The sequence below is a fragment of the Protopterus annectens genome, chromosome 4.part0 (genome assembly GCF_019279795.1).
Source record: "Protopterus annectens isolate FY-2018-M chromosome 4.part0, PAN1.0, whole genome shotgun sequence".
NCBI lineage: Eukaryota > Metazoa > Chordata > Ceratodontiformes > Protopteridae > Protopterus > Protopterus annectens.
Genome location: NC_056733.1, coordinates 346173711 through 346200057, shown reverse-complemented (window position 1 = coordinate 346200057; position 26347 = coordinate 346173711). Strand labels below are relative to the sequence as shown.

The 26347-nt window shown below is 36.0% G+C and overlaps 1 protein-coding gene across 2 annotated transcripts in view; it reads left to right on the top strand.

Moving 5' to 3' along the window:
• Window positions 1-26347, top strand: part of SRRM4 (serine/arginine repetitive matrix 4) — a 519623-nt gene that overhangs the window by 380231 nt on the left and 113045 nt on the right. For both annotated transcript variants that reach the window (XM_044068321.1, XM_044068322.1), the window contains exons 4-6: window positions 9490-9561; window positions 20861-20887; window positions 20983-21033. In XM_044068321.1, the coding sequence (XP_043924256.1) occupies window positions 9490-9561; window positions 20861-20887; window positions 20983-21033 (150 nt within the window). The remainder of the gene's footprint in view (window positions 1-9489; window positions 9562-20860; window positions 20888-20982; window positions 21034-26347) is intronic.

Here is a 26347-nt window from a genome sequence, read left to right as displayed (position 1 = left end):
CCAAAATGTCTCACTTTTACATCTTACTGAGTATGTCTCAGTTTTATTTGTCTTACTGTCTCTTGGGGTTAGTCTTTCAAAGAGCAGACAAAATGATTGTTGGCCTGGTCTAAAATGTGGAATGAGATCTGACCCTTCAACTTCTTTCCACACAGTCATTCATCAGGTCAACAATAGAAGTGTAGTATAACATGTACATACATGTGCGTATGCGTATATGCATATTTGTGTGTGTGTGTGTGTGTGTGTGTGTGTGTGTGTGTGTGTGTGTGTGTGTACACGCATGTGTATTGGAGGGGCATTATTTGCAGTCCATAGTTATTTTTGTCACTGACTGTGAAAGAAAATTACCATTACAGTTTACAAGAGAGGGATGGTGCATCCTATGAAAATAGAATTAACATGCAAATCTAGTAAAATGGTATCCAAGACTGCTCTGAGCTCCTGAACATCCACGCAACTTGCCTTCCTTTCTTCCCCATACTATTACTTCTCAATTTAATAATAATATCTTTAAGACCCCTCCCAATGCTTGAGACTAACAGACTGTATTTCTGTTAATGTGCAGATCTGTTCCCACCATGATTACATTCTACAGTTAAGTATTTCATTTCTTTGTACAAACAGTGAGGTTTATTAATGTAAAGTAATAAGAAAATATATACATTACCTAATTTTCTTCCTTTATACTTGAAAGTAACTATTACATTACTGTAATTCCCATAACACTAACCTATTTCAAAAACCTGAAGTAAAAAAAAACTAAATTAAAAAGTTGGCAAAAAGAACAGAACTGAAGGTAGCCTAGTACAAGCTGTAAAACTGAGATTTTTATTTTGTCAACTTGTGTACTACACTGTATATTACTGCAACTCTTTTTCTAAAGACTGTTATCTTTTATTTCTTTTTTTACACATTCACCTTAGCTTTTACAATTGTGTAACCATCTTTAGTACTTCACTAAACTTTGTTAATATTGTTCTCATCAATGCTATTTTTTGTAACCTTTATTGTGTACTTCTGAGGAGCTTTTCTGCCTGAGGCCTCTGCTGAAAAAGGGTTTTAGCTCAGTCGGACTATCCCGGTCAACAAATGTGAAATACATAAAAATATGAAGAGACTTCTAGGATAAAGAGTAGTATCATAACAGCTCACTGACAACATGCAAGACTAATGAAAGAATGGTTACTAATTGTTCTGTGATATTGTTGTGAGATGAATAGGTATGGCGTCTACTTGAATTAAACAAAATATTTATCAGAAGCAAAATAACACAATGCTTAATGTTAGGCGGTAGTTAAGCACAGAAGGTTAAGGCAACAAAATGGTAATGATCTTCACCTTGTACGTCTTAACTTTGCTCCTTTAATCTTTACTTGCAAACTTTATGACCCTGCGCAGTAATTGTGTGGCTAGGGGGCTCAAAGAGGGGCACTTGTTCCAGATACAATCTGTTAGGAGACATGATTGCTACCTTAAAAGAGTTGTTGATGGGGAACAAGTACAGCACCAGCTTTTGTTTAAGCCAGTGATATTACAAATGTTTGAACGAATGTCATAATGCAAGGAACTACAGCAAATATCTAACAGAAGCTCGCTGCTACAGTTTTACAAGTTTTAGTCGAAGAACTTCCGAGGGTATCAACTGACCCACCTACAGCTCTAGTGAGTGTGTCACTTACACAGCATTCTCTGATGGTCCCTGAGAATAGGCATTTGTTTCTAGCAGATTTCCTGGCTGAAGGCTTATTGCCAAAAGGCTGTATCCCATTTGGTTGAAAATAAAATGACTAAGAAAAGGTTAATGAAAAGTCTATTACAACAGAAATGTAACATAACAGCACACATTTACACATTGTTGTATTAGAATAATTCCTCTCTGCAACTAGACCCCCTACTCTTTTACTTTTATGCCACAATATGAACTCAGAGGGACAAAATTGCAATAATGGCATTCAGGACAGAGTCCTTACATACTGGTGGAGGTGCTGCTTAAGCATTTTGTAAAATCTGCACTAAGGCAAAAATTCAGCTGAATTATATTCAGTCATTTGACTTTGTCCACCTGGGACTCAGCCTTTTCACATTTAGTCAAATTCTAGAAATGAAAAAAAAAATACTAGACCAAAGTTCCTGAGCCATGTCTTAAAATATGGGTTTTAATCATTAGCTAAAACAACCCCTATCATTTTTCTAAAGTTAAAGGAAGGTAGAATAATCGGACACATAATAAGGGCACATAAAATATATAAACCTTGTACAGACTATGATGGGATTCTGGCAAGTGCCAAATGGGGGAAGAGAGTACAACATATCAGACAAATGCTTGGAATATGCTTAGTAAAGATAGGTAGATAAAGCCTACATCTGACACAAGTGTGCAGCTACATCGGTACTTGAGTTTGGCAGGGCTGCTAGTATAAAGTTTGTGCCTAGAGAAGGTGTGACAGATAACAGAGTAAAGATTCTCCTTTAAAATTCAGATGGTAGCAAACACACCTTTAAAGTGCCAAGATTTTTGCAGAGTGTTCAGATTTTTGCCTCATATTTTAGTCTTTTCCTCATAAAATGTATGGTTTCAGCAAATAGCTAAGGATGGAAGTTATTAAATAATGACAGAGTTTTGAGTTCCAAACTTCATATTTCTTTAGAAAATGCTAACGTGAAACCTGTTATTCTAGCAAATTTCTAAGTTTATAAGAGCAATATTTAAAAATCTATCCCTATTTTTGAGCCTTTACCCACCCACTATTTTTTGCTTTGTCCTGATTTGTTGAGCTAAGGGGTTGAAAGGTACAGTAGGACATAGGAGATTAATCCTGAGCAAAACTGTGGAGAAAAAAGGGGACATAATTAGTTGGACTCCAGCAATAGGAACTTTAATTTCCTGTTCTCTGGACAAGTTTGTTACTACTATGGATTTTATATTGCCTAAACTTCCCACAAATTGGTTTTGCACTTTGTTTCTTTTGTTTTGAGAGAGGCTTCCTAGGTGGTGGAGCCCTCTGCAGCTCCTTGCATAGAGTAGTTTGTTACCATATTAGGAAGGCAGTGCTAACTATCTCACTCATTGATCAATATCCTCTCTATACACTGTCAACAGAGCCAATACATATCAATTTGTGTGAATTGCAGAAGGAGTCAGTTCTGGGCACATTGCAGGTACTGCGAAGAGCACTTTTGGGTAACATCAAAGATTGAAACAATACTAGTTTTATGAACTTTAATCATACTTAGACTTAGGAATGGGGCATTCCTGTCATGGTATTAGAAACCCAAACATCTTGGAGAAATTAAAAAGAGATGTCAATACAGCTGCTGTTGTATCATGTGGATATTCAGTTATGTATTACTTATGAGTAACACTGCTTTATCAATTATATCCTGTGATGATACTGGCGACTAGCAGCGCCATGTTGTACTTTACTGCTTATTTGCAGAATACTGCACTAGCGAATATTACAAATTGATATATTACAGCATAAGGAAGAGAAAAGGAAAAATCATTAAAACTGTGTGCCTATGCATTATGAATTATGAATCACAAATGTTTATTGTTCATATTGCATTAGGTCAGATATATGTTACAGTATTTTTTGTTTTGTTTTAGCAGTGGTGTCAAAATGTTTGTACTATAGGTGAAGTGCCCACAAATTTAAGAATTCTGTCTAGTGATACATTTCTAAAGTTCACTATATCTGTCATCCATGCAGTCAACATTATTTTAGTGTTTTCTAGAACCTTAAAAGAAGTAGTGTTACGCCCCTACCCCCCACAAAAAAATGGTCTCAGTACTGATTTTTATCAAAGGTATTTAGTGCTCAGACAGACTAGCTAATAGTGATACAGTAATTCTGCCCATTTTATATATATATATATATATGTGTGTGTGTGTGTGTGTGTGTGTGTGCAGGATTGTTGAAAATAATTAAAATTCTCTAATGTCAAAATCTGTTTTGCTCAACACACTATATGAAGCCAAAATAGAGCAACACTCGTACGAGTCATTGATATGGTTAATGATAAAAATATTAAGAGAGGTGACATTAATAATAACTTGAAACAAAGGAATATAAATGGATTGTTACAAGCTGACATTTTCCTGGTTTTAACAAGACTATAACATTGAAGTCTGTACTTAAATTTAAACAATCATGTCTCAAATAGTCTTTTAAGTTTAATATTTTATATTGTGTGACTTTAAATATATTTGTATATGTTAACTGATTAATTATGTTGCAAATTTTATTGACTGTGTGATGTTTCTGAAGAATATAAAATGAGGGTTGATGAATTTGTTGTTTAGCAGTGAAGAAGGGTTGTATACCTGAAAGCTTTGCATTAAACTTTTATAGTACATTGGTACATTGCCTTTGCTTCATTTTTTTTTATTTTATTAAAATCTGTTTTATTAACATGCTTAGGTCAACAAAACAGATGGTTGACGGGTGTTTAAGACTGACAATCCCCAGAGTTGGGGAATATGTCTTTATAGAGAGAGTGTGCAATCTCAAGAGCTGCAATAAATAATTAGCAGGGGATGAGGGGCAAATTCTGTTTTAAAATTTGCATGGTCTGAGGAATAACCTCAGAGTAAGCATGCTAGCATATTGTTTGTTCATTGACCTTATTTTGTTGATGTTAGTGATATTGATGCATTATTGATTCAACGGTTTTAGTTATTTCCAAGTATAATATTTATGCATATGTATGTAAGTACGTATATATGTATCTACGAATGTGTGTTACTGTAAACTAGCAAACTTTTAGTTCCCTTACTTTTGAGTCAGTTGTTTTTCAAACTATTCTTGTATACTGATCTGTAGTGGTTGCTTTTCCTTACATGAAGTAAATAGTTGTTGTACCACAAGAAATTATTTACTGCCATGTCTCTGTATTATGTCTTAGAGTCTAGAATACCTCCAGCTTTGTATACACAGCAATAAAAATAAAAGGAAGTATAATCTATGTTCATTTCATTTGATAAAGAAAATAAAGCCTGAAATGTGTTCACTAATGACAATCTATTCAAGTTCTCACCATGTCAAAAAAATCATGTGTATTTATTTATGTTGTTTGTTTGTTAACTGTGATGGAAAACCGGTATTTGACCTTTTTCAGCCACTATTCTGGTCACACAGTATATATAATATAAGCATAATAATGCACAAGACAGTTACATGCAGTTACGATCAATTAAATATACACTTTGAATTGTTGCAAATATCTGTGAAATAGAGTTCCTATGTGTACAGGGATGGAAAATATAGCATTTACTTAGAAATATACCATGACAAAAAATATGAGAAAGAACATGAGAAATTAAGAGTGATCCTTAATAAGAGAGGTAGAGTTGTAAGTTAACAAATATACAATATTTACACAGCATAAAACATTACAAAGTTACAGGTAGTGAGAGGAGCAATTGTCACAAAAACGATAAACAATGACATAGGAAGCCTTCAGACATTGGATCCAGCTCAATTTGGCTTCATCAAGGGTAAGTCATGCCTACTCAATCTGTTGGACATCATCGAGTATGTCACCAATGTAATGGATAAGGGAAAATGATGGATACTGCCTACCCTGGCCTGGCCAAAGCATACAACTCAATACCCCATTTAGGCATTGTACACAAATTTATGAAATTAGATATCAATCCATGTGTTACCCACTGTATAGCTAGCTGTTTCACACATAGGACCCAGGAACAGGGAGTCTACCTCTATAAAAAGCCCAGCTACTAGTAAGTTCCACAAGGCTCAATGCAAGTGTTGCTCCTTTTTGGGCTTCAACATCATGTGCCTCAAGTTGATGAAGTCTGCAGACAATTGCAAACTAAGTGCAGTCACAGAATACCCCAAAGACACAAATACCATCCAAAAAGGTCTAACACTAACTAAATACTTGTGCCAGAGCTATGGTGCAATCCTCATTAGACCCTTATCAGACCAGTCATCAAGTGCAATGCCCTCTTCAGTATGTAGCTGACAAGGCATATGACACAACTAGAGTGCCCACATAGGCTCTTCACAAATACAATACAGGATGTAAACAACATGCCCTGTGTGGGCTGCCTCAAAGGCTTATCCCTGTACTTGATCTTCTATAGACTACAGAGAGGACATCTGAGGCCTACAAGGCATCTTCTAATCCTTCTATGGTGGACCTGTTGCAGATCTGGAAAACATCAGAATTACAATATCTAGGGGCCTAAACCATGTCTGCAACACAAATAGGACATGTATGTGTCTCTCAGAGATTACTCTTTCTCAGGAACAGGCTTTCTATTCATGTGAAGCTGAGTTTTTCCCTAATACAATTCAAGAATAACTTGGATAAGAGGATGGGGAGTCAGAAATTTACCCTGGTCTGACAACTATGACTCTATGTTAGATGGAGGTAATCTGTAAATGCTTTTCAACCCATGCCCAAATCTACATTGACCCCTTAAAACAACCCTTGTATATCACTACTTGTCAGATACATTTCTGAAGCATGGGTAGGCTTTAAAAGCAGTCAGGGTCATTAACCTAGTAATCACTTATGGTGCATCTGTCACATGCCCTTTGCATGATGTCACTAAGAAGTGAACATTATTCAGGCTATAATAACTTAACATCTCAGACATCATAAAATAAAATGGATATACCTACTCTCTGACAAGGACAGCTTCATCAAGCAGCATTTTAGTTATTTCATTTCATCAGAATTTGTTGAAACAACTTGTATGTATGACGATGTGCTATAGTTTTTTTTTTCTTTATGTACTTTCTCCATGTAAAAAAAGACAAAAAACTATAGCACATCGTGGTGCAGCAGTAACGTTGTTGCCTCACAGCAAGAGGTTCTCCTGTTCGATTCTCAGCTAATGTGCAGGGAGTGCCTTCTGTGTGGAGTCTGCATGTCCTCCCTGCGGTTGGGTGGCATTCTGAAAGACATGCGTGAATGGGCGTGCCTTCGTTGAAGGTTGGGCATCGAGCTGGCAACTCAGAACTGTGAAAATCTACTGCCAATCATTAGCAGACTGGAGTTCTGCTGTGGTGACCCCTAACCGGGAAAAGCCGAAAGACAACAACAACAACTTTATCCATGTACATAAACCCAAATACCTGTAGGTCAATTCTTATATTCCTGGACAATTTCCAAAATTTGCAATAACCTTCCAGCATCCCTACGCCTTCAACCAAGACCTTTTAATTTCAAAAATGCACTGCACAGTCACTTCTCATCCATGTGGAATTGTAACTGCTCAGTTCCCTCCTCAGCCATTACCTAAACTCAATTATTCTAGCTCACCTTCTCACAGCTTCAATTGTTTCATTTAAACTCCCATATGAACATTTAACCTACATCCCCACCTCTCATCTATTAACTCCTTCCTCCTTCCCCCACTCTTCTCTCCTAGTTTCCAGTCTCACTTTACCTTGCCAAACTACCTTTCTCCTCTTTCCCCTAACTTTCTATCAGCATTTCCCACTCTCCCTCTACTTTACCAGACCTCCTTCTCCTGCATTGCACGACTGTCCCCAACCTTTACTAAAGCCCCCACACCTCCTTCTGTGACTACTCCACTCCTCATTCCCTTCCTGTCTGCCCTCATAAACCCTTACCTCTATGCCCTCACACTAACCCTTACTTCCTTGTTCTCACTTCTTGATATCCTTACTGCCAAATTCCACGATATTATGCTTTGTATGACATATTAGATTTATTGAATCATACTTTATAATATGAAATTTTATCTTTTGTTCATGTATTCTTCTGTAATTTTACTCACTATTCCTTTTTTAAGATATTTCTTCTTATGTAAAATATGATTTAATTTTGTTGTATCTTCTATTCTTTGTATGTTCCCTGGAACTTGTATTGTATTGTTTTACACTCGGTGTAGGTTCTCTGGAGCATTTCCCCCTGGGTCTCCACTGAAAATGGGCTACTTGGCCCAGTGGACTTTCCCAGTAAACAAATGTCAATAAATAAATAAATAAATAAATAAATAAATAAATAAATAAATAAAAATTATGTTCCCAAGTAGTGGATATATATACTTTTTTTTGTGTGTGTGTGTGGGGGGGGGGTGTTGCAGGTGAGCTTTCCCACTAAATAAAATATTTATTTTTATATTTTTTTATTTTATTTTAGTTAGTTTTTTGAGTTATACTTCTTGGTTTTTAAATATTAATGAGGTGTGACTCACTGTAAAACAAGTCAATGCAAAACAGGAAAGGCCTTATAAATGAATTTGGCCTTACAAAGTAACATGCATCTGTATTACTGTTGCTATTAATGTTATTATTTTCATTTTGTGGCAACATTCTGGATAATTCTTTGTCCATAGGCCAAAGGGATTTATGTCACTGTAATCAATTAGTTTTTGAATCATTTCTTTGACTCACTTGTTCAGCTACTGGAAGCTGGACTTGTAGGCTATAAGGCTGTGAATGCTGACTTTTTAGGGTACTGTTTTCAATCTCATCAAGACAAGAAACTAAAACATCTGCTTTCATTCATATTTGTAATTTCAGTTATCCATAAGTGAATAAAAAATGTTTAGGAAGAAAACATATAAAGGGCAGAGTAAAATGTGAATAGTACATAAGCAGGGATCAGAAGAGGTTGAAAATAAAACAATATATCAGTCAAACAGACGTTACATCCGCACACTTTGGTAACTTATGATTTTTAAATGTAATTTAAGCTGACAACTGAGTACAGCTTGTGCTTTCTCACAGGAAAGAATTAATTCTCAAGCTGGCCTTCAGATACAAACATGAGGCAAAGCTGATGTAAATAAAATATCATGAGTTACTAGCTGTATAATTATGTGAAAGGATGAATCATTCTTGAATGTATGCTTGTATTCCTTTTGCTTCATTACAAGATGCCTATAGAGTGATAGCAGTTTAATAAAAGCATTGTCTAGTAAGTGAACATGCAGGATAGCACAAACACTTCCTAACAGAAATGCAGTGACAAAAAATGATAGTTTACAATGCAGGCAGAAACAACTATAAAACTACTAAATCAATACCATGGTCACTGCCATCTTCTTATGGTTTGGGAAAAAAGAAAATCATTTAAATTCATAATTTACTGATATTTTTCCAAATGTGAGTGTTCCTGCTATTTTTCATTGCACTTCCAGGTCCTTTTCCATTATATGGTAAATACATATCATACAGCTGATGGAAAATTGTATTTTACTCAAAACGCATTGAAAAAAACAATGTGAAACAATAATGTTTTGGTGATAAAGGAAAAAGTAACCAGGAGATAAAGCTTTAATTCATATTAAATATATAGCAAAATGTGTTGATTCTGTTTGCAGAAGTAAGGCTGTGTTACTTTAGATAGTGAGACCAGTGAAGGAGAACATGCTAAAAGAGAAAAAGAAATTACAATTCACGCACAAGTAACTCTGGCTATTATTATAAGTACCTGCGGTGCTCAGAAGTGATGGTGAGGTTAATTGTGTACCTTTTGTAGGTCTCCTTCATACAGCCCAACCCCCATCAAGAAGAAGAAGAAGAAACACTCAAAGAGAAGGAAAAGGAACTGGTAAGCTGAATTTTTTCTAATTTTATTTAAATAAAAGATTTTTATAAGATGCCACCTCTGGTGTATTTTCTGTACTGTGTTATTCTTATTTAAATTACTGCATGTTTTTTGAATACACACTTTTTATAAAGTTATAAATATGGAATAATGCAAAGTATTTTTGTATTACAAATTGTGTTATATTCTAGAGCTTTATGGTGTTGTGTAAGTTACAAAAGCAAAGATTAGGTAAAAATATCTCATGAAAGAAGTATGAGCAAATTTAGTACAGCAATGACATTTGTTAGGTTAAGAAAAAGTGAAGTGTTTTAATAAGCATTGAGTGGTCGGACTTGCTTCTTTTTTTTTTTTCATATAATTATGTTTACCCCTTTTGCGAGGTTTGTCTAACAGAAATTACATTCTCAGAAGACACCGCATATGAGTGAAAGCAGAAAAAGGAAAGTGACTTATCTACAACTGGGAATGTGTGTTTTCAGCAAACACTATCTGACTGACAACAGCGCAGTAATTTTACCAGTGAAAGCCACTTTCAGTGGATATGGGCAGCTGCCCTTTCTCCACTATTGTGCAACCCTTAAATTGGTATGTGTAACTTTAAAGGGGGTGTAGTGAGTCTCTTCCCCACATGGGGGTGTAGGATGCTTGTCCATTTGCAAAAAAAGTTTTACCTGTTTTTACTGAAAGTGGCTTTCAACAATATTTTTGCTGCTGTGTCCATCAGACAAACAGCATTTGATAAATAAACTTGAAGTCCTACGCTTACCCCTCCTATGCCCAATACCCATTATGGGCCTTCTTTAAAGACTCAGTGGTGTTGCTGTCCACTACCTGCTCAGGTAACCTGCTGCATTTATCCATACTGTTTTCATAAAAGACAATTTCTAAAGACTAGCCTGAACTTTAAAACCTAAATCTTAAATGCATGCTCCCTCTTATCTCCTATGTCTTTTTTCTGGAATTGTGTGGCGTTAGGTTATCCTCTAATCTCCCCTGCAGCCATGTGTCAAATATTTCCTCTCTCATTACAGATTTTTTTTTTTCCCTAAACTTCTCACACCAATTTCCTTCTAATTAATTCTTTACGACTGTAGTTTGCCTTCTCAGAGCAGCAGTTAACTGGGCATATCAGCTTAACTTTGCACTTTATCAAAGTAACCTGCTTGCCTCATCTAAAGTGGTCTGTCCTTGAAGCATTTGACCACAACACCACATGACCCTCCATAATTATAGTACCCCACCAGGTTAAGCCCTATTACCTAAGGGTGAACTAATGCAAAATGACCTCAGTACACAAAAGCTGCTAGAACATTCAAAACTCCATTCACCAAATAATTGTTACATGTGACAGGGAGGGCTTGCATTATCAGCAGTAAAATATAAAAGCAGAAGCTATTTATGGTCCCCTTACCAGCTCTGAAGCCCGGCCGAATCATTTAGCATTGTACTTACCACTCAGTGCTAAGTATAATCTAACAACTCCTGTGCTTGGAAAGTAAAGCACAAGGCTACTAGATGTATCCTAATGTTTCTGACCACATCTCTTTTTTACTACCTGTGAAGTCAATATTTTACCAGTACCCTTAATGAACACCAGTTGCTTTAATGCACTAATGAAAATAAGCGTTCCTCAAATGCCCTGGATGCCCCATTGTAGACTTTCCAGGTACTTGGTGTGCAGGACTCTATCAACTGATCTGTGTCCACTATCCAATCTCCCAAACCTCCAGAGAACACGTGGTTTGCTGGATCTCTACTATTAACGCTCACCTTCAAATTCTGTGAGCTGAAAATGAGAAAGGATATCAAAGGTGAAGTTTAGTTTGCAACAAAATATCTACAAGACAAAAATATGTTAATGCTCAGACACTGCAATGCTAAACTTCTAAGTACAAGTTCTATGCTGATTTAGTGATTTTATTATTCAAGGCATGCACCGCTGCTTCATAATAGCCTTAAATGCACCTTTTTTGTTTCTAGATGTCACATTAGCATTGTCATCTATATGAGCATTAATTCTTAGAAAGTGATGTCCTTCAGAACGTCAACATAGTTCCAACTACTTGACAAAGGAGCTGCAAACCATTTCACTTTGCAGATGGCTTATAACCCCAAACCATCTGTTGTGCCAGTGTACAATTCTACGTTCTGCTAGCTAGCCAGTTGTCTTGCCAAAAAAGTGGTGTCATTGACATCCTTTAAGACCTCTTTCCAAATTTTCTGTTCCTTCTTGAGCCCTCTAAGGAGACATAAACTATGATGCTTGTGCTTCTTTTTTGACAGTTTGACATCACTCCCTGCATTACAGTGAATGTTCAGCCTGCATCTATTTTCTATATGCAAATCTTAACTCATTAATGCCTTCTGGTAGACAGTTAATTAAATGTGGCACTCTTGAGTGCCAGCAGGTTGGATCTCAGATGCTCGGGTTTGTGGGTTAAAAAGTGCATAAAATGTGAATAATTTTTTCAGCTGTACAAAATAGAAGCATTATACATTTCTATCTTTGTGTACAGTAAAAAGATATGAAAAGCTATGCCAAATATCTGATCAAATAAACAAATATGAAGTTCTCTGTGATGCCCAACATGAGTTTAAATAAAGTGTTGGAACTATAACAGCTCCTTGCATGCTTGGCATGAAATCTACAATAATCTAAATAATGGGTTTATTACAAGCAGGTGTATTCATTGACATAACCAGAGCTTTCAAAACTTAACAAAATCTAGAAACTTAATGAGTCTGAGTTACTTACAGAACCAAGGTTTCTAATTAAGGCTGTCTACTTCATCATCTGACACAGGTAACTTCAATTGTGGTATATCACAGGGAGCTACATCTACAGTAATATGGTTTTGTAAATGATAAATCTTGTCTAATGAACCTGGTTAACTTATTTGAGAATGTAAAACATGCTGTTATCAGTGGTTACACTGTACATACAGCTTATTTTTAGTCTGGCAAAGGCATTTGACACAATTTCCCATGCTATCATAATTACTAAACTAAGTGCATTACAAATGGAATTCCGTGTGGTAGGATGGATAGCAAATTGGCTAAAGACAGAACTCACATGGTACAGGTGGGAGGGGCAACATCAGAGAGCATGAAAGGGACCAGTGGTGTCACTCAGAGTTCACTGCTGAGACCTGTTTTGTTCAGTATCTACTTCTGTGTCATATACAGACTGAAAACCAAGAGCTATGGGTAAAAAATTTAGCAGATGACAACAAAGTGAGTCGCGATCAAATCCCCCTTTGACACAGAAGCATTCAGTAAGAACTTACACTTATTAATGCTTGGTTAATTTAAATTAAATGTTAAAAAATACAGCATTTGTCACATTTGGCAGACAAACCAAGCATGTATCACTTTAACTATTTTCCTGCTAACTATGAAGCCAATTTAGTATTCACTTTATTCACATAAATATATCTATATCTATTGATATATAACCATTCCTTTATGTATTTATTTCACTGTGCCATTCATTTGAATTTATTACAACTTTCATCACAAATTTTGAAAAAAAAATACATCGCAGAATCTTGTTACAGTGCCTCTGTTGCATAATCTAAATATAATCTGAATTATTCACAACTGATGTGTACCATTGCCACATCACTGACTGCGAGACCTTTCTTTAACAAGTAAAATACATGACAAACTCAGTATCTGGCAGAAGCACTTCAATAAAACAAAAACAAAGGACAAGGATGAGATCTTTTGTCCTAGATTTCAGGGCTGGTAATGTCCCCTTAAAGCCAGCCCTGAGATCTAGGACTTTAAATGTTAATTAGCTTTAACTAATGCCTTTGATTAGTCTTTTTATAAATGCAGTGTTTTATATTTAGCATTTGATCTGAAGAAGCAACACTAGTTGTGAAAGCGCTCAACCTTGTCCTTTGTTTTTGTTTTATTAAAGTGCTTCCGCCAGATACTGAGTTTGTCATGTATTTTACTTACTACTCATTATTTTATCAGTTTGCCCTTGACCAATTTTGTTTTTTGGACCTTTAACAACTAAATTAACAGCATTATCAGGCCTTTGGTTGGGTGCAAACCCTCATTTCACCCAAGCTGCCATGATTAATTACAACTCTGCTTCAAAATATCCATGGCACATTATACATTTTGAATTTATATTTTCTACAATTAACATGTCTCTTACCACTACTATTCACTTGTTAATATTCTACATGCAATTCTCGATCCAAGAACAGTAACTATTAGGTAGGCTTTACATCAACAATGAGCCACTAGGCCTCAACTCTTTTCTGTCACCTCACTGGTTGTGGGCTAAACAAGACTCTGTTTCTTTTGCTGACTTCAGTGGAAAAGAGGCTTAACTGATCTTGAGCCTACTGTTTTTTTTTAAACCTAGCACACATTCTTCCTCCCCTGTTGTACTTCCACCATCCCCATGATTCAAAAAGACATATCATTCCCTGTCCCTGCTGACCAAAGGACATATTAGCCCCTATCCCTGCTGGCCAAAGCTAGCACCTTACTTACCTTTCACCACTCACTCAGATCTACACAGGCAAGCAGCTAGGACAAAGTATTCTGCCCCCATACTTTCCTTATATACCCAATTATTTAAAAAACGCAACTAACCATTCTGTTAAGCGATTACCCCATTTTTAAGTCTATTATTTTGAAGAGGTTTGAGCAGCTCTACCCTGTATTCTGCTGTAGGGTGAATGCATCTTAGAGTTATCTGCCTGAGTCTACTGATAAAATGGGATTCCCTTCCTTCATTGCATAGAAATAATGTTTTATGTAAAAATGTGTAAGAATGTAGAAAGGCATTTAATTGTCATTTAAGTATATCATAGCATTCTGAATCTGCCCTAAGCTGTTCAAAACAGGTGAAAAACCTTCTGCTACCACTGTGTGAGAGATCAGACAGAGATATTTTTTTAATTGAAGATCCACTATTAAGCAGTCATTTAATGCCTTTCAAACAGTGCACAGCCAATACCCTCATCACTTTAAGTTTTTCTTTTTGTTGTTGTTCGTAATGGCAGAAGTGTGGTATCTTCTGAGGGCCCTACACTTCTGTAGTTCATAAACGAGATGACATTTTAAAATCTTTCTGTTATACATGACTTAGTATGGAGTCATCTGCACTGGGCATTAACTTCTAACTGCAGGATTAACTCAACCTAACTTTCCTCTGAGGACAATAGACTTTGAAGACTGAGGGAAATATTGCTAAAACATCCTAAGGTATCCTTTAGTGTTGTCTATTGTTGGAGATAATATGTAGTGTAGATCAATATGTGTGCATGTATCTTTAAGAAGCTATCCAAGGGCTTGCAGAAGTGTATAAATACTGAGCACCTGCAAGTCTGACTGCCATTTTGTAGTTAGCTGTAGAGATGTAAACATATATGCATTCACTCACCACAAGCATAACTAAGATCTGTCTGTTAAGCATTCTGTTTATATTTTATGATGCTGCTATCCATCCTGAGGTGTTTCTATGTAGTAAAGCATCTAAACAAAATACCATGCCTAGTTGTCATCTATGTTAGACAGGGACGAACGACACATAGCAACTAGTCATTATAGTTGAGTGTACTTCCTCCAAAGAACATGAAACTATGTTCTCATTCATATCATCATGATGGCTAGGGCTGAAATAAGAGCTGCAATTCTTAACAGCTGAGAAAGAATTAAGCCTAATTTATCCATTAGAGTCTTCCTGCTGTGAATTCATGTTATCATAGGCCTTGTATCCAACAGACTTTTAGCATCTTCAGTGATTCATTCATCAGGAATTCCATGATTTTCTGAACAACTGAGGTCAAACTAACACACTTATAGTTTTTGGACTCTGTCCTTCTTTCAAAATTAAGAAGATAAATTACATCTGTCAACTTCCAGTTTTAAGAATTGTTTTCTTATATAACTTAAAGAGTGGGTAAATATGCTAGCTTTCTCTCTCTATTTTTGGAATAACATTCTTTAGTTCACGATCTGAGGATTCTCAGCAAATAATTTTTAAAAATGAAATTTTAGATTGCCATATCTCTGTTTCTGACAAGATTTTATTAATGCAGGAAGAAGGTTCTAAGTTGTGAAAAAAGCCAGCAAAAGTAGAGGCCAATCAGCTCCTGAGGCATATCAGTAGGTTTTTTTCCTATAAAATGTAGTAACACATTATTTTGCAGTATGTTTTAACCTCACATATCTGAAAGAATACTGTATTTACATGGAGGATACAGCTTACAGAATGTGCTTTTTAATACATGGTTGAATTGTACTGCTGTGAACTCAGCTTCATTAATTTATTCTCTAATGCACAGTTTGTAACATTCAGGGTCACATGATGAAGGAGTAGGCTTAGATCCAGATCCAGTCCTGGAAAGCAGAACATGTAAGGCAAAAAAATAATTCTGGACGGGATGCTGGTTTATCACCGGAAACATGCACATATATGCATTCACTCACCACAAGCATAACTACAGAAAGTTTAGAGGAGCACAGTCTCACCCAATGTCATGTAGATGGGATGTGAGAGGGAAATTAGAGGACCTGACAACAGCCCACAAAGACACAGTAAAGGCATACAGACTTTGAATGGAAGACAACCAAGTGGGCTCATGAGTTGAGAGGCAGTGACAGTGCCTACAATAGCTTTATTCATTACTTTGCTGATATCCGCTTTATTCTTTTCAAGGTTGAGTTAGAGCTCAAACCTATTCTGGCAAGCCGTGATGGACACAGGGCAGATAACCAATCTGATGAGATGCCAGTCCTTTAGAATTTACAGTAGACACACACACACACACACACACACACACACACACACACACACACACACACACACACACACACACACACAAAACATATACACATGCATGCACGGGCTTCCCTACACAAGCTCAAACTGCTCGGGCGTCAGTAGATTACAGCAAAAAAAAAAAAAAAGAGAGATGAATGGCATAACACCCAACACTTTTGCCACAGGAAATCATTGCTGGTACAATTTTTAATAGTATGCAAGAAATGAATCACTATTTTAGGGAAATTTCCCCTACTTTGAGTTGGTGTGAACATGGAGTTGATCTATATAAGCTCAGGTGGTGTAGGGGTCTTTCCCTCCACATTGGGGGGGGGGGGTGTGCAGGAGGACTTACCCCATGCAAACAATTAGAAAAAGGTGTTTTTTGAACTTTTGTTTTTAGGCATTTTTTTTTCCATTCTATTGAAATGTCAACTTTCGGAAAGCATGCATTTCATAGTAGAATTACATACATGCATGTACACACACAAACTTATACCTATGGGCAGTTAAGACAATCACCAGTTCACCTAGTGGCATGCCTTTGTTGTATGGAAAAAATGTACATCCCTAGTGAAACTCAGCTTTGATAAATGAGGAGCATAGATACACCTGCCCAGAAGATACCAAAGCTAGGAGCAGAATTAGAAAGCAAAGTGCTGTGGGGTACCATCACTACCTGCTGTATGACTTTGCCTCAGCAGAATAGAAATAGAATGTTTATTCATAGAAAAGAAAGACAATGCTGCTTTCCTATTGGGAGTTTGTAGGTTACACAGGAAAATAGATTATTTGTGACTACATAATTGTTGATTTTCCACGTAACACAATGATATCACTAAACACTTTGGGGAAAAAAGCTTATATGATTACTTTATTTTCCCTTGCAGAAGGCTACAGGCATTAACTGAAGAATTATCTGCCTTCACTATTCAGTGTGAGAAAAATAAATGCTTTCCCAGATGAGCTTAATCTGTGATAAGGATACAACCATGACATTGGTCTCTGTCCTAGTTTTTTTAACAGAGCAGCACAGCTGAAACGCAGTAGCCAATTTTCTGCAGGATTGTGTTTCAGTACCATTATATGAGCTGTAGCATTTTTATCAACCATGTTATTTTTAGAAATGTATTTTGTTCAAAATGAATGTTGCACCATTTCTTTAGGGTGAAATCAATTTTCATCCAGAGACTAGAGGAATTTAATGTATTTAATTCAGTTTTCTTTATGCCTGTAGTTAAAACCATACATAGAAATGTGGTTTAATCTTAAGACATATAACAAATAATTGGGACAATACTCATAAAATTCACTGTAGTTTCTGAACATATGTAGTGATAAAGCAACCTAAATGGAAATGAGAGAACTTTCCATTTTGTAAAGGAAACACGTGCATTTTCAGTGCAGTTTTAAAATGTATTATTGCAATACGTCTATGACTATGAAAATTATAGTTCTATAAATATTGGTGAGATTACATGTCTATGGACTATTAAATACTACTGTCTTAATATGGAATCATACATAATTAAAATATTTGAAAATATTTGGTCTGGACAGTGGTGTTGAACATACCCAGCTGGTATTACTGAGTAACATATTTGGATGTTTGTTTCATACCTAACTATACTAATCACTATATCTGAGTGTATGAAAAACATAATACTAAACTCTAAGTGGCCACAGAGTCTCTGTAATAGAAATTAGCCAGCTGTGTGACACTGAGGGATAACGTCCTGACAATGGCACAGGTGACTCAGGTTTGAGTAGTGTCTCACATGCTTGATGGATCTGGCATGGGAGGCTGGGTGTGCCTGTCCTAGGTGGGGGCTGGGGGTAATTGTGGCTGCCTTGCTGATCATTCACAGCAAGTAGAAACCAACCATGCAGAAGTGTGCAAGTGATGGTGTCTATTGTCACTGCATAAGAAGAAGTGCATATTCATGGAGCTGAGGGGTGTAAGTAGTACCTATAGTGACAAAGGTACTCATATCAGCACAAGATGTTTGTTCAAGTCCATGAATAGGTTCATAGCAAAGTACTAGATTAGCTGCCCCTGCAGGCCATTTAAAGCCTATCCAGTTTGCCTTTTTTGCTCAAATTAACCTGTCCCATTTGGTTAGAGATTGTCTTTACCCTTCCCATGGTCAATAATTATATATTACACTTGATGAGAATAACTGGGATCATACTATAGAAAATTTTATGTGATCCTTGCATGAGATAAAGCATTTAGGATCTGACTCTGTCCACTAATAGTACAGGGGGCAGTCCTGGGACTAATTTTCTGTTTCCCATCCATAGATCCAAGCTGTGCTTGAATATGGAAAGGAAGGAACTTTGTTTTATACTCCAGAGCTGTGGTATCCTCTGCAAGATATACCTGCCCCTCCAAACCACCCTGTTGATGCTGTAGAAGAGGTTTAGATCCATAGACTGAGTATTTCTGATGCCATCTGGCTGGTGATATGTAGTAAATCCATCAATACTGGGTATTAGCAGTATAATAAATAATAGACCTTCAGTTGCTAGGATGCATGCAAGGACACAAGCAACACTCATAGCTGCCTGTGTGATGGCTTACTCAGATGGCTATTGCCTCCCATATCTTACTGGACACTTTCCTCATACAGGGAGTGAATGGGCTAAACATGAGAGGGGAGGGCTTGTTGATCAGCACAGCATGGGGAGGACAAAAAAAAATTAAGAAAATAATATTTTATATTTGGACACAGCTATTAAGTTTCAGTTGAAGGATGACAATCTACTTTAATGATGCTACAATGCACAGTACATGCTTAGAATTCATAAATATTTCTCAGTTTGCATCCAGGCTTAACAAATATTATTGGTATACTGTGGCCACTCGTGGTATAAAAGGGCAGTAGAGTTTTGTGAATACTTGTAGTATTCAGGCAGTTCATGTACTCGTGAAATATATGCTGTGGGCAGATCAGAGATATGAAATACAATAGAGGGAAGGGTAACTTGTTAAAATCAGATAAGAAAAATTACCACATAAAATTCCAAGGATGACATCAATGTAACATCTCTTTATTTGGATTTTACATTATGTTTGCTTCGTGACACAAATAAATCATGTCTATTTAGCCTGCTCTGTGAATACATTTAGAATTCTACTTTTCCTACAAGCAGTAAGTATTTACAGTTCCCTGCTGCTCTTTGTTTCCAAGTTATTATGAATAACTAGAAGGCACCAGTCGTATTTGTTAAGACTAGATGGCTTTGGTAAGATAGTGGCCCTAATGATTACAGTAGTGGTTTCAATCAAACTTAGCAAAATCTCATATGAGATCCTAAATGCTTTATCCCATGGATGGGTCTCCTCAAATTATCTATGCTATGATCCCAGTCATTCTGATTAAGGGTAATGTATAATTGTCAGCCATGGCATGAATATGGCCAATCTATAATCAAATGAGATGAGTTAGTTTGAACACAAAAAGGGAAACTGTCAAGGCTTAAAATGGCCTACAATGGCAGCTAGCCCAGTACTTACCTATGAACCTATTAAAGCATACAGTATATTCAGCAGTAATATACAAATAGTAGCTCTTAACTGCTAAGTAACACAATATGTTTTCCCTCTAACTATCTGTGCCAGTTAATGAGGAGTGCTTTTTAGTAAAAAGCGTTGCCTGCTTTTTATTAAGACATGTCCACGTCACTCCTCTTCAGCCTCCAATGATGTCACTGGAGAGTATGCATGTAAATATGTCCATAGACTTTAATGGACATGGCACTGGGTAAGGGCAGTCGTACATCCTATAAAGTCTATGGATGCATTTACACACTAGTCCTCCAATGACATCACTTAAGTCTAAAGTAAATGTGAGACTTCTGGGATATTACTACAGCAAATCCAATTTTTTAGAGGAATTGCTAAAACTGTTGACAGGATGTAGTTGAAATGATGCATTAAAGTTAACTAAACAAAATTGTAACTGTACATTAAAGAAAAACATATTTACGTGTATGGAAAAACAGACCATACATTTTTCAGCAATTGTTTCTTCAAAAAAAAAAAAAAAAAAAGTAATGACTTCAAAATTCCAGAAGTCTGTGTGGGGCTTTAATATTATCTTTTTCTGGATCTTAAGCTTCCTTTGTTCTTAAGCTTAGACATTAGGGTGGATTCATAAACATTACCACTAAGTGTACATTATGTATGCACCTAGTGTGACCTTTCTGAGTGAACAGAGCAACACAAGCATTGTGATAGGGCTGGACTTGAATTCAAAAAGTGTACACTTTGTTGTAACCTTTATAAATCCAGCCTATTATCTACATTCCTTGAGATCTTGCTCCAGTTTACCCATTTATGAGAGGTTATAACTGCATATTAGTATGTAGTTCATATTTGTTATAAGAATAAGTTGTAGACAAAACCTACAGCCTCACTAACCCTTTAAAAGTTATAGTGAGAAATAATAAATGCATATTGCAAGACAGCATCATCTGAAGTTTGTCCTTATTATTTTTCAGGTCAACATCAAAGAAAAGAAGACGCAGGTAAGACTTTGGAAAACCTTAAACATGGACAAAAAATCTTAAGTCAATTGCTCTCAGGTGTTTGGTAGAAATAAACCTAGTTATCTTTCCTGCAGTTCATCAAGCCCCAAAAATAAAAGAAAAGTCCAGAGGAAACACAGAAAGAGGTATGTTATGTGTCTTATCTTAGTCCTGCTGATGCTTAAAGGAAAAACAAATACACTCTTGAAAATGTTTTTTCCCCATGGCTAAAGGTTGTACTTGCAGTAAGACATTTGTGCTTTTACTTTTTTACATTTCAGTTCTCTGTAACTATGCCTAGAGGTTTCATTTCATAATGTCCTGCTAGGTGCAAGAGCATGGATGAACTATGTAGTGTTACAGTACCTTCATGTCCTGTACATATAATTAATTAGGAATTAAAACTGATATCAAATCCATCCTCCTACATGTTCCAACATCTTCTCAGCAAGATGGAACTTTACACAGTGCATGTCTGACTATAGATAATATATTTAACAGATGTTGAACTGGTAGTACTAGAAAATGTGGTACATAGAGAAACATTGTTTCCATCCTTGTTGGATTGCAAGTGCTCAAAATGTAATAGAATTCTTAAACAACAACTGTAATTCTAAATGCAATATTATGCACATCTATTTATTCTCATATTGTAAACTGATGATATCCTGTGAAAATATATGAAAATACAAGTGTCGGGAGAACCACTAAACATTGGTAAGAGAAGCTGATGAATATAGAGTTGCGCTTGCTAAGAAAAATTATTTCCAAACTGAAAGTGTAATTGCTTCATATACTAAATTTGTTTTGCAGTGGTCTGCTTGGTATTGTGACAAGGAAAGATCAGTGAATTCCATTCACTCAAGTTTGACAAATCAAACGGGAAACTCACTTAAGATATTATATCATATGCTGAGGATGGGTAATGCCTGCTGTGTATATATAATAGAACAAGATGCTGGGAACATCAAACACTGCATGCACTGGCTGAGAGGCTTTGACAGAGAGTAAGAGAGAGAGAGAGAGAGAGAGAGAGTATGTGTGTCTGTGTGTGTGTGTGTGTGTGTGTGTGTGTGTGTGTGTGTGTGTGTGTGTTGTGTGTGTGTGCGTGTGTGTGCGTGTGCATGCATGCTGGCACATATCTTTATGTGTGCTGCAGGGGGTAAGTAAAATATTAAAACATAATTATATCAATCAAGCCTTCTGAAAGAAAGTAAATTAAAAGCCTGAGAAATAAACTGATGAATCTATCAGTATGGTGTATCAGGAAAACACTTAATTGTCCTGTAACTGGCTTATTTCTGTAGCTATTTTGTTCCTTACTGACTAAGTATGATCTCTTTTGAGTACAAACAGGGGAAACAATATGCATCTTAGATGATGTATGGTAAATTCTACATATGGAATATTATTCTCTTACATAAAGCTCCGCATTCAGATGAGTTGATGAAAGGGCACCCAGTTTAACATGGAAATGTATTCACTCTGTGGTCTGCATTGTCTGTCCAAGAAAAAAGTTGTGGTTAAAGTTCATTCCAAAGTAACTGGGCTGAAAGGTTCTTTCAGGTGACTCCTCAGTGGTGAATGATGATGCTCAATATTAGATAGCGGTTGGTCACTGCTGTAGATAACAGAAATCATCCTGTAGTTAGGAAACATGCAGTGCCATTTACCAGAAAGTCTGCAACAACATTAGTATTATGGTTAATATTTTTATTTTTCCTGTGCAATGTCCATAGCTTGTTTTAAGACACAAATATGGAGGTGTTTAAAACTAAGCTCTAGATGAACTCCATTCCTAATGCTAATACTTAGTGTTATTTATTCCAGATCATACAGTACCACATCTCTGTCTCTAGTAGTAATCTGTCCTGAGTTATATAATTTGAGCACTCACTCCATGGCCTTGCAGCATTTCTTGGGGCATGTCATTTTATGTTTCATAACGCAATAATAAATATCTTAAACTACATATATGTAGTACAATGGCTCAAAATATTTACATAATGCTGTGCCTTAAATAATATTTTGACAGACTGAGGAAAATGACACACAATCCTGTAGCTTAAATGAACTCCATATCACCAATGTTGAAATAGGGTAGCTATTGCCATATGTCAGACTTCAGAAGAGCAAGAACCTCCTATGAAGACATAGTTTATGAATATGGCTATTACAATTACTAGGGATTATAATAATAATAATAATAATAATAATAATAATAACAATAATCCTAGTTGTTAACCAAGTAGATCCACTTGACATGCAATCTCTTTTCAAGGGTGACCTAGAGTGATGTCTGCTTAAGTGACTCGCTAAATGTCTAACAGTAGGCAAATGAGGGCTGAGATAATCAAGCCATGTACCACAGAAACTATAGCTTACAACCTTAGCCTCTGCGCAAACTGTCAGAAGAAAAGTAAGCTATAGTTTATGATGATTGTAGTAAGCTACATATTATGATGAAAGGTATAATTCACCCTGTTGCTATTCAGAATCCTTCGGACTTCTCTCGTGGACACAGACCACCAGGAAATTTTGGAGTCCAGGAGGGGAGACAAACTGTCAGATAGACAATGTCCCACTTAAGGTTGCTAATGATTTCAGAGAATGGAAGATGATGATGTTGTAAAGCAATTAAGAATGCTTTATCAAGAAAAAATGTTATTCTTTATAACCCCTTCAGGTGTACAAATTCAGAAAATAATAAATAACAGCAATACAATAGTTTGTAGTAGATCTGATAAAACGGCATTAAAAGATGTTAGTAAAACAAAGTGACTTCATTAAAACAGTATGCACTGACGCATATTTAGGGAAACCATCCATAGCTATCGAAGCAGAAAATTTCATCAGCCCATTGTTTCGTATGAAACAGTATCAGAGAAACTTAAATAAGCAGAAAACACATATTGATTACTGAAATAAAATAATTTAATACTCAGTCTACTGAACTGTTAACATCAAAATGGAAACTGACTATGTAAATGGTTATTCAGTCTGTATATTATTACAAATGGTGTAAAATCCAGGAAGTTGTGGTATTTACCATCTGTTGGATGATCTAGGAATGATCTTCAAACCTGAATGCAGCTGTTCTTTAAATAGCACTTAACATATCCGAGCCACAATTCAGTATTGTTATTGTTTCAATAGAATCTTCATCCGGCCTTACCACATTTCAAGGAGAACTCTGATGCTCTGGAAATGTTGTATTTTTCCTGTTCTAATTATTTACTAAATTACAATGTTGATGAAACATATGTATTGCCAAATAAATAAGCAAGCAGGGGTGACTAGATATTTATCAACTGTGCCATGGTGACACAAACTTTTTTATGCTGGTTAGTTTTCTATGAAAGTTTGCTCTGTCTCTGCAGAGTACTTTGTTCTTAATAAGCTTAGACCTCATTGTAATCATCATATTAATGGAGTTACTCTTTATTGCCTCTTGCATGTGAAAATGCAATTTTTGAAAACAGATATTTATTTATTTTTCTTAGAACACTCAACTTTAGCCAAAGATTATGATTATTGAATGATAATACCTCTTCTCAAATTCTTATCTCTATAATAAACTCAAGAACATGTTTCCAGGTGTTTTCCAAGTACACACACTTTCTTAAATACATAAATTTATTTTTAGAAAACAATTTTTGATCTGAAACAAATGCATGTAGGATGGCTATGAAATGTGTCTTATATTACTAAGGATAGTCAAGTTGCACACATGCTAGTTTTATGCAGTTCTTTTTAATACTGAAGTTCATGGTACATGGCTGCTCAAATGATTCATTTTTTTTATGTTAGGAAGCATGTCATAAATAAATACCTTTCTGGCTGTTTATTCATGTTGGAATGGTCTGTAGCTCATTTTAATCAAAGCTGCCACAGCCCTTCAAAATCACACTTTGCCTATATGTGCTATAGTCGACTGATGCTACATTGATGATAATACAGTTTTGCTGGGTTCGCTTTCATCTCAGTTGTATGACTATTTAGTTAGCATATGTAAGTACGATTATGTAGGGGTGAACCTCCCTTATAAAGTATTTATTGTGTGTGAATGGTTTTGGAATATTTTTATTTGTTTATGTATTTATTTGCATGCAGCAATCACAGCTTTATTGTTCAGTAAAATGCTACTGTTTAAATTATAACTGTAGCAATTCTGTCATTAGTTTTGCAATCATTGTGTAGAGCTGTTTTTTTACTGGTATGTGTGTGTGTGTGTGTGTGTGTGTGTGTGTGTGTGTGTGTGTGTGTGTGTGTGTGTGTGTGTGTGTGTGTGTGTGTGGACTGTGCTGTTATAGGGAATGTTGGTGTTTCACTTGTAGAGCAGTGAATTTTTGTTCAGTTTGGAAATGAATGATGCTAATAACCATTGAATGTTTTATTAAATGAAATTTGAAGACATTTGATAAATAGAACATTCAGTGTAGGTGGTTAAGGTGCATGTCAGTTTGTGAAAATTAAAGCCAAAATTTTCAGATATTCTGGAGGGTTTGCCATTGGTGAGTGAATGCAGTTTAGTTTTAGTCAAGCTTCTGGGATATTGGCTTGGATTTCTGCAAAATAAATGTGAAACAGGAGAGGGCCCAGCACTGATCTCTGTAGAACTGTACTGATTATACTTTATATTCGGTGAGGGTACCAGTGACTATCACAACTTAGTTTGCAATCCAGAAGGCCTCTGTAACCTTTTCAAAGAAGTTTGCAAGTTTCAGGAGACACGATGTGCCTTCACAAAACCAACTGACTGGTATCCAGATCCTAGACAAAAACAAAGTTGCAAATAAATGAACACAAGCAATACCACGACTCTCAGCTGTACAGCTCTGACAACGTATTTTTATATTCAAAACTGGAAGTTAGTATGCATTATTGATGTGCTAATAAATTACTATAGCCACATATACAAAACATCAAATTAATAAATAAAATGAAAACAAGTTACATTTAAAGCTGTTTCTGGGTCTATGAAACATTAAAGTCAGCATGCGGTGGAAAAATGTTGTGAATCTTAATTACTGGATAAAATAATCTGCTTTGCACTTTTGTGTCTTGCGTACTTAACACAACAGATGGCAAGCCTGGCAGGGAATGATGACTCAGCATTATTCAAAAAGTAACTCTAAAGCTACAATAACTGAGGCAAACTAATGTGCTCTCTAGTACTTGCCTTCAGTATGTCACCAGACTATTTATTATGTATTCAGGCATTTATTCAAGTGTCTTTGAGTAGATTCAGACAGTCTGCTGGGGCATTCATTAGAATACAAAAATGTTTGCTGAAGTATCTCAGGAATATGAGCAGCATTTTAAATGTTTGCACATCTCACTGTTGTTCAGTGAAACTCTTTAAGTGTTTCTAAGTGTATTTCAGAAAGCTCTGCAGTTTACTAGAGTTTATTCCACATCCTTTTTTATAAGCTACATAGCTGCTAGGAGGAGGAACCT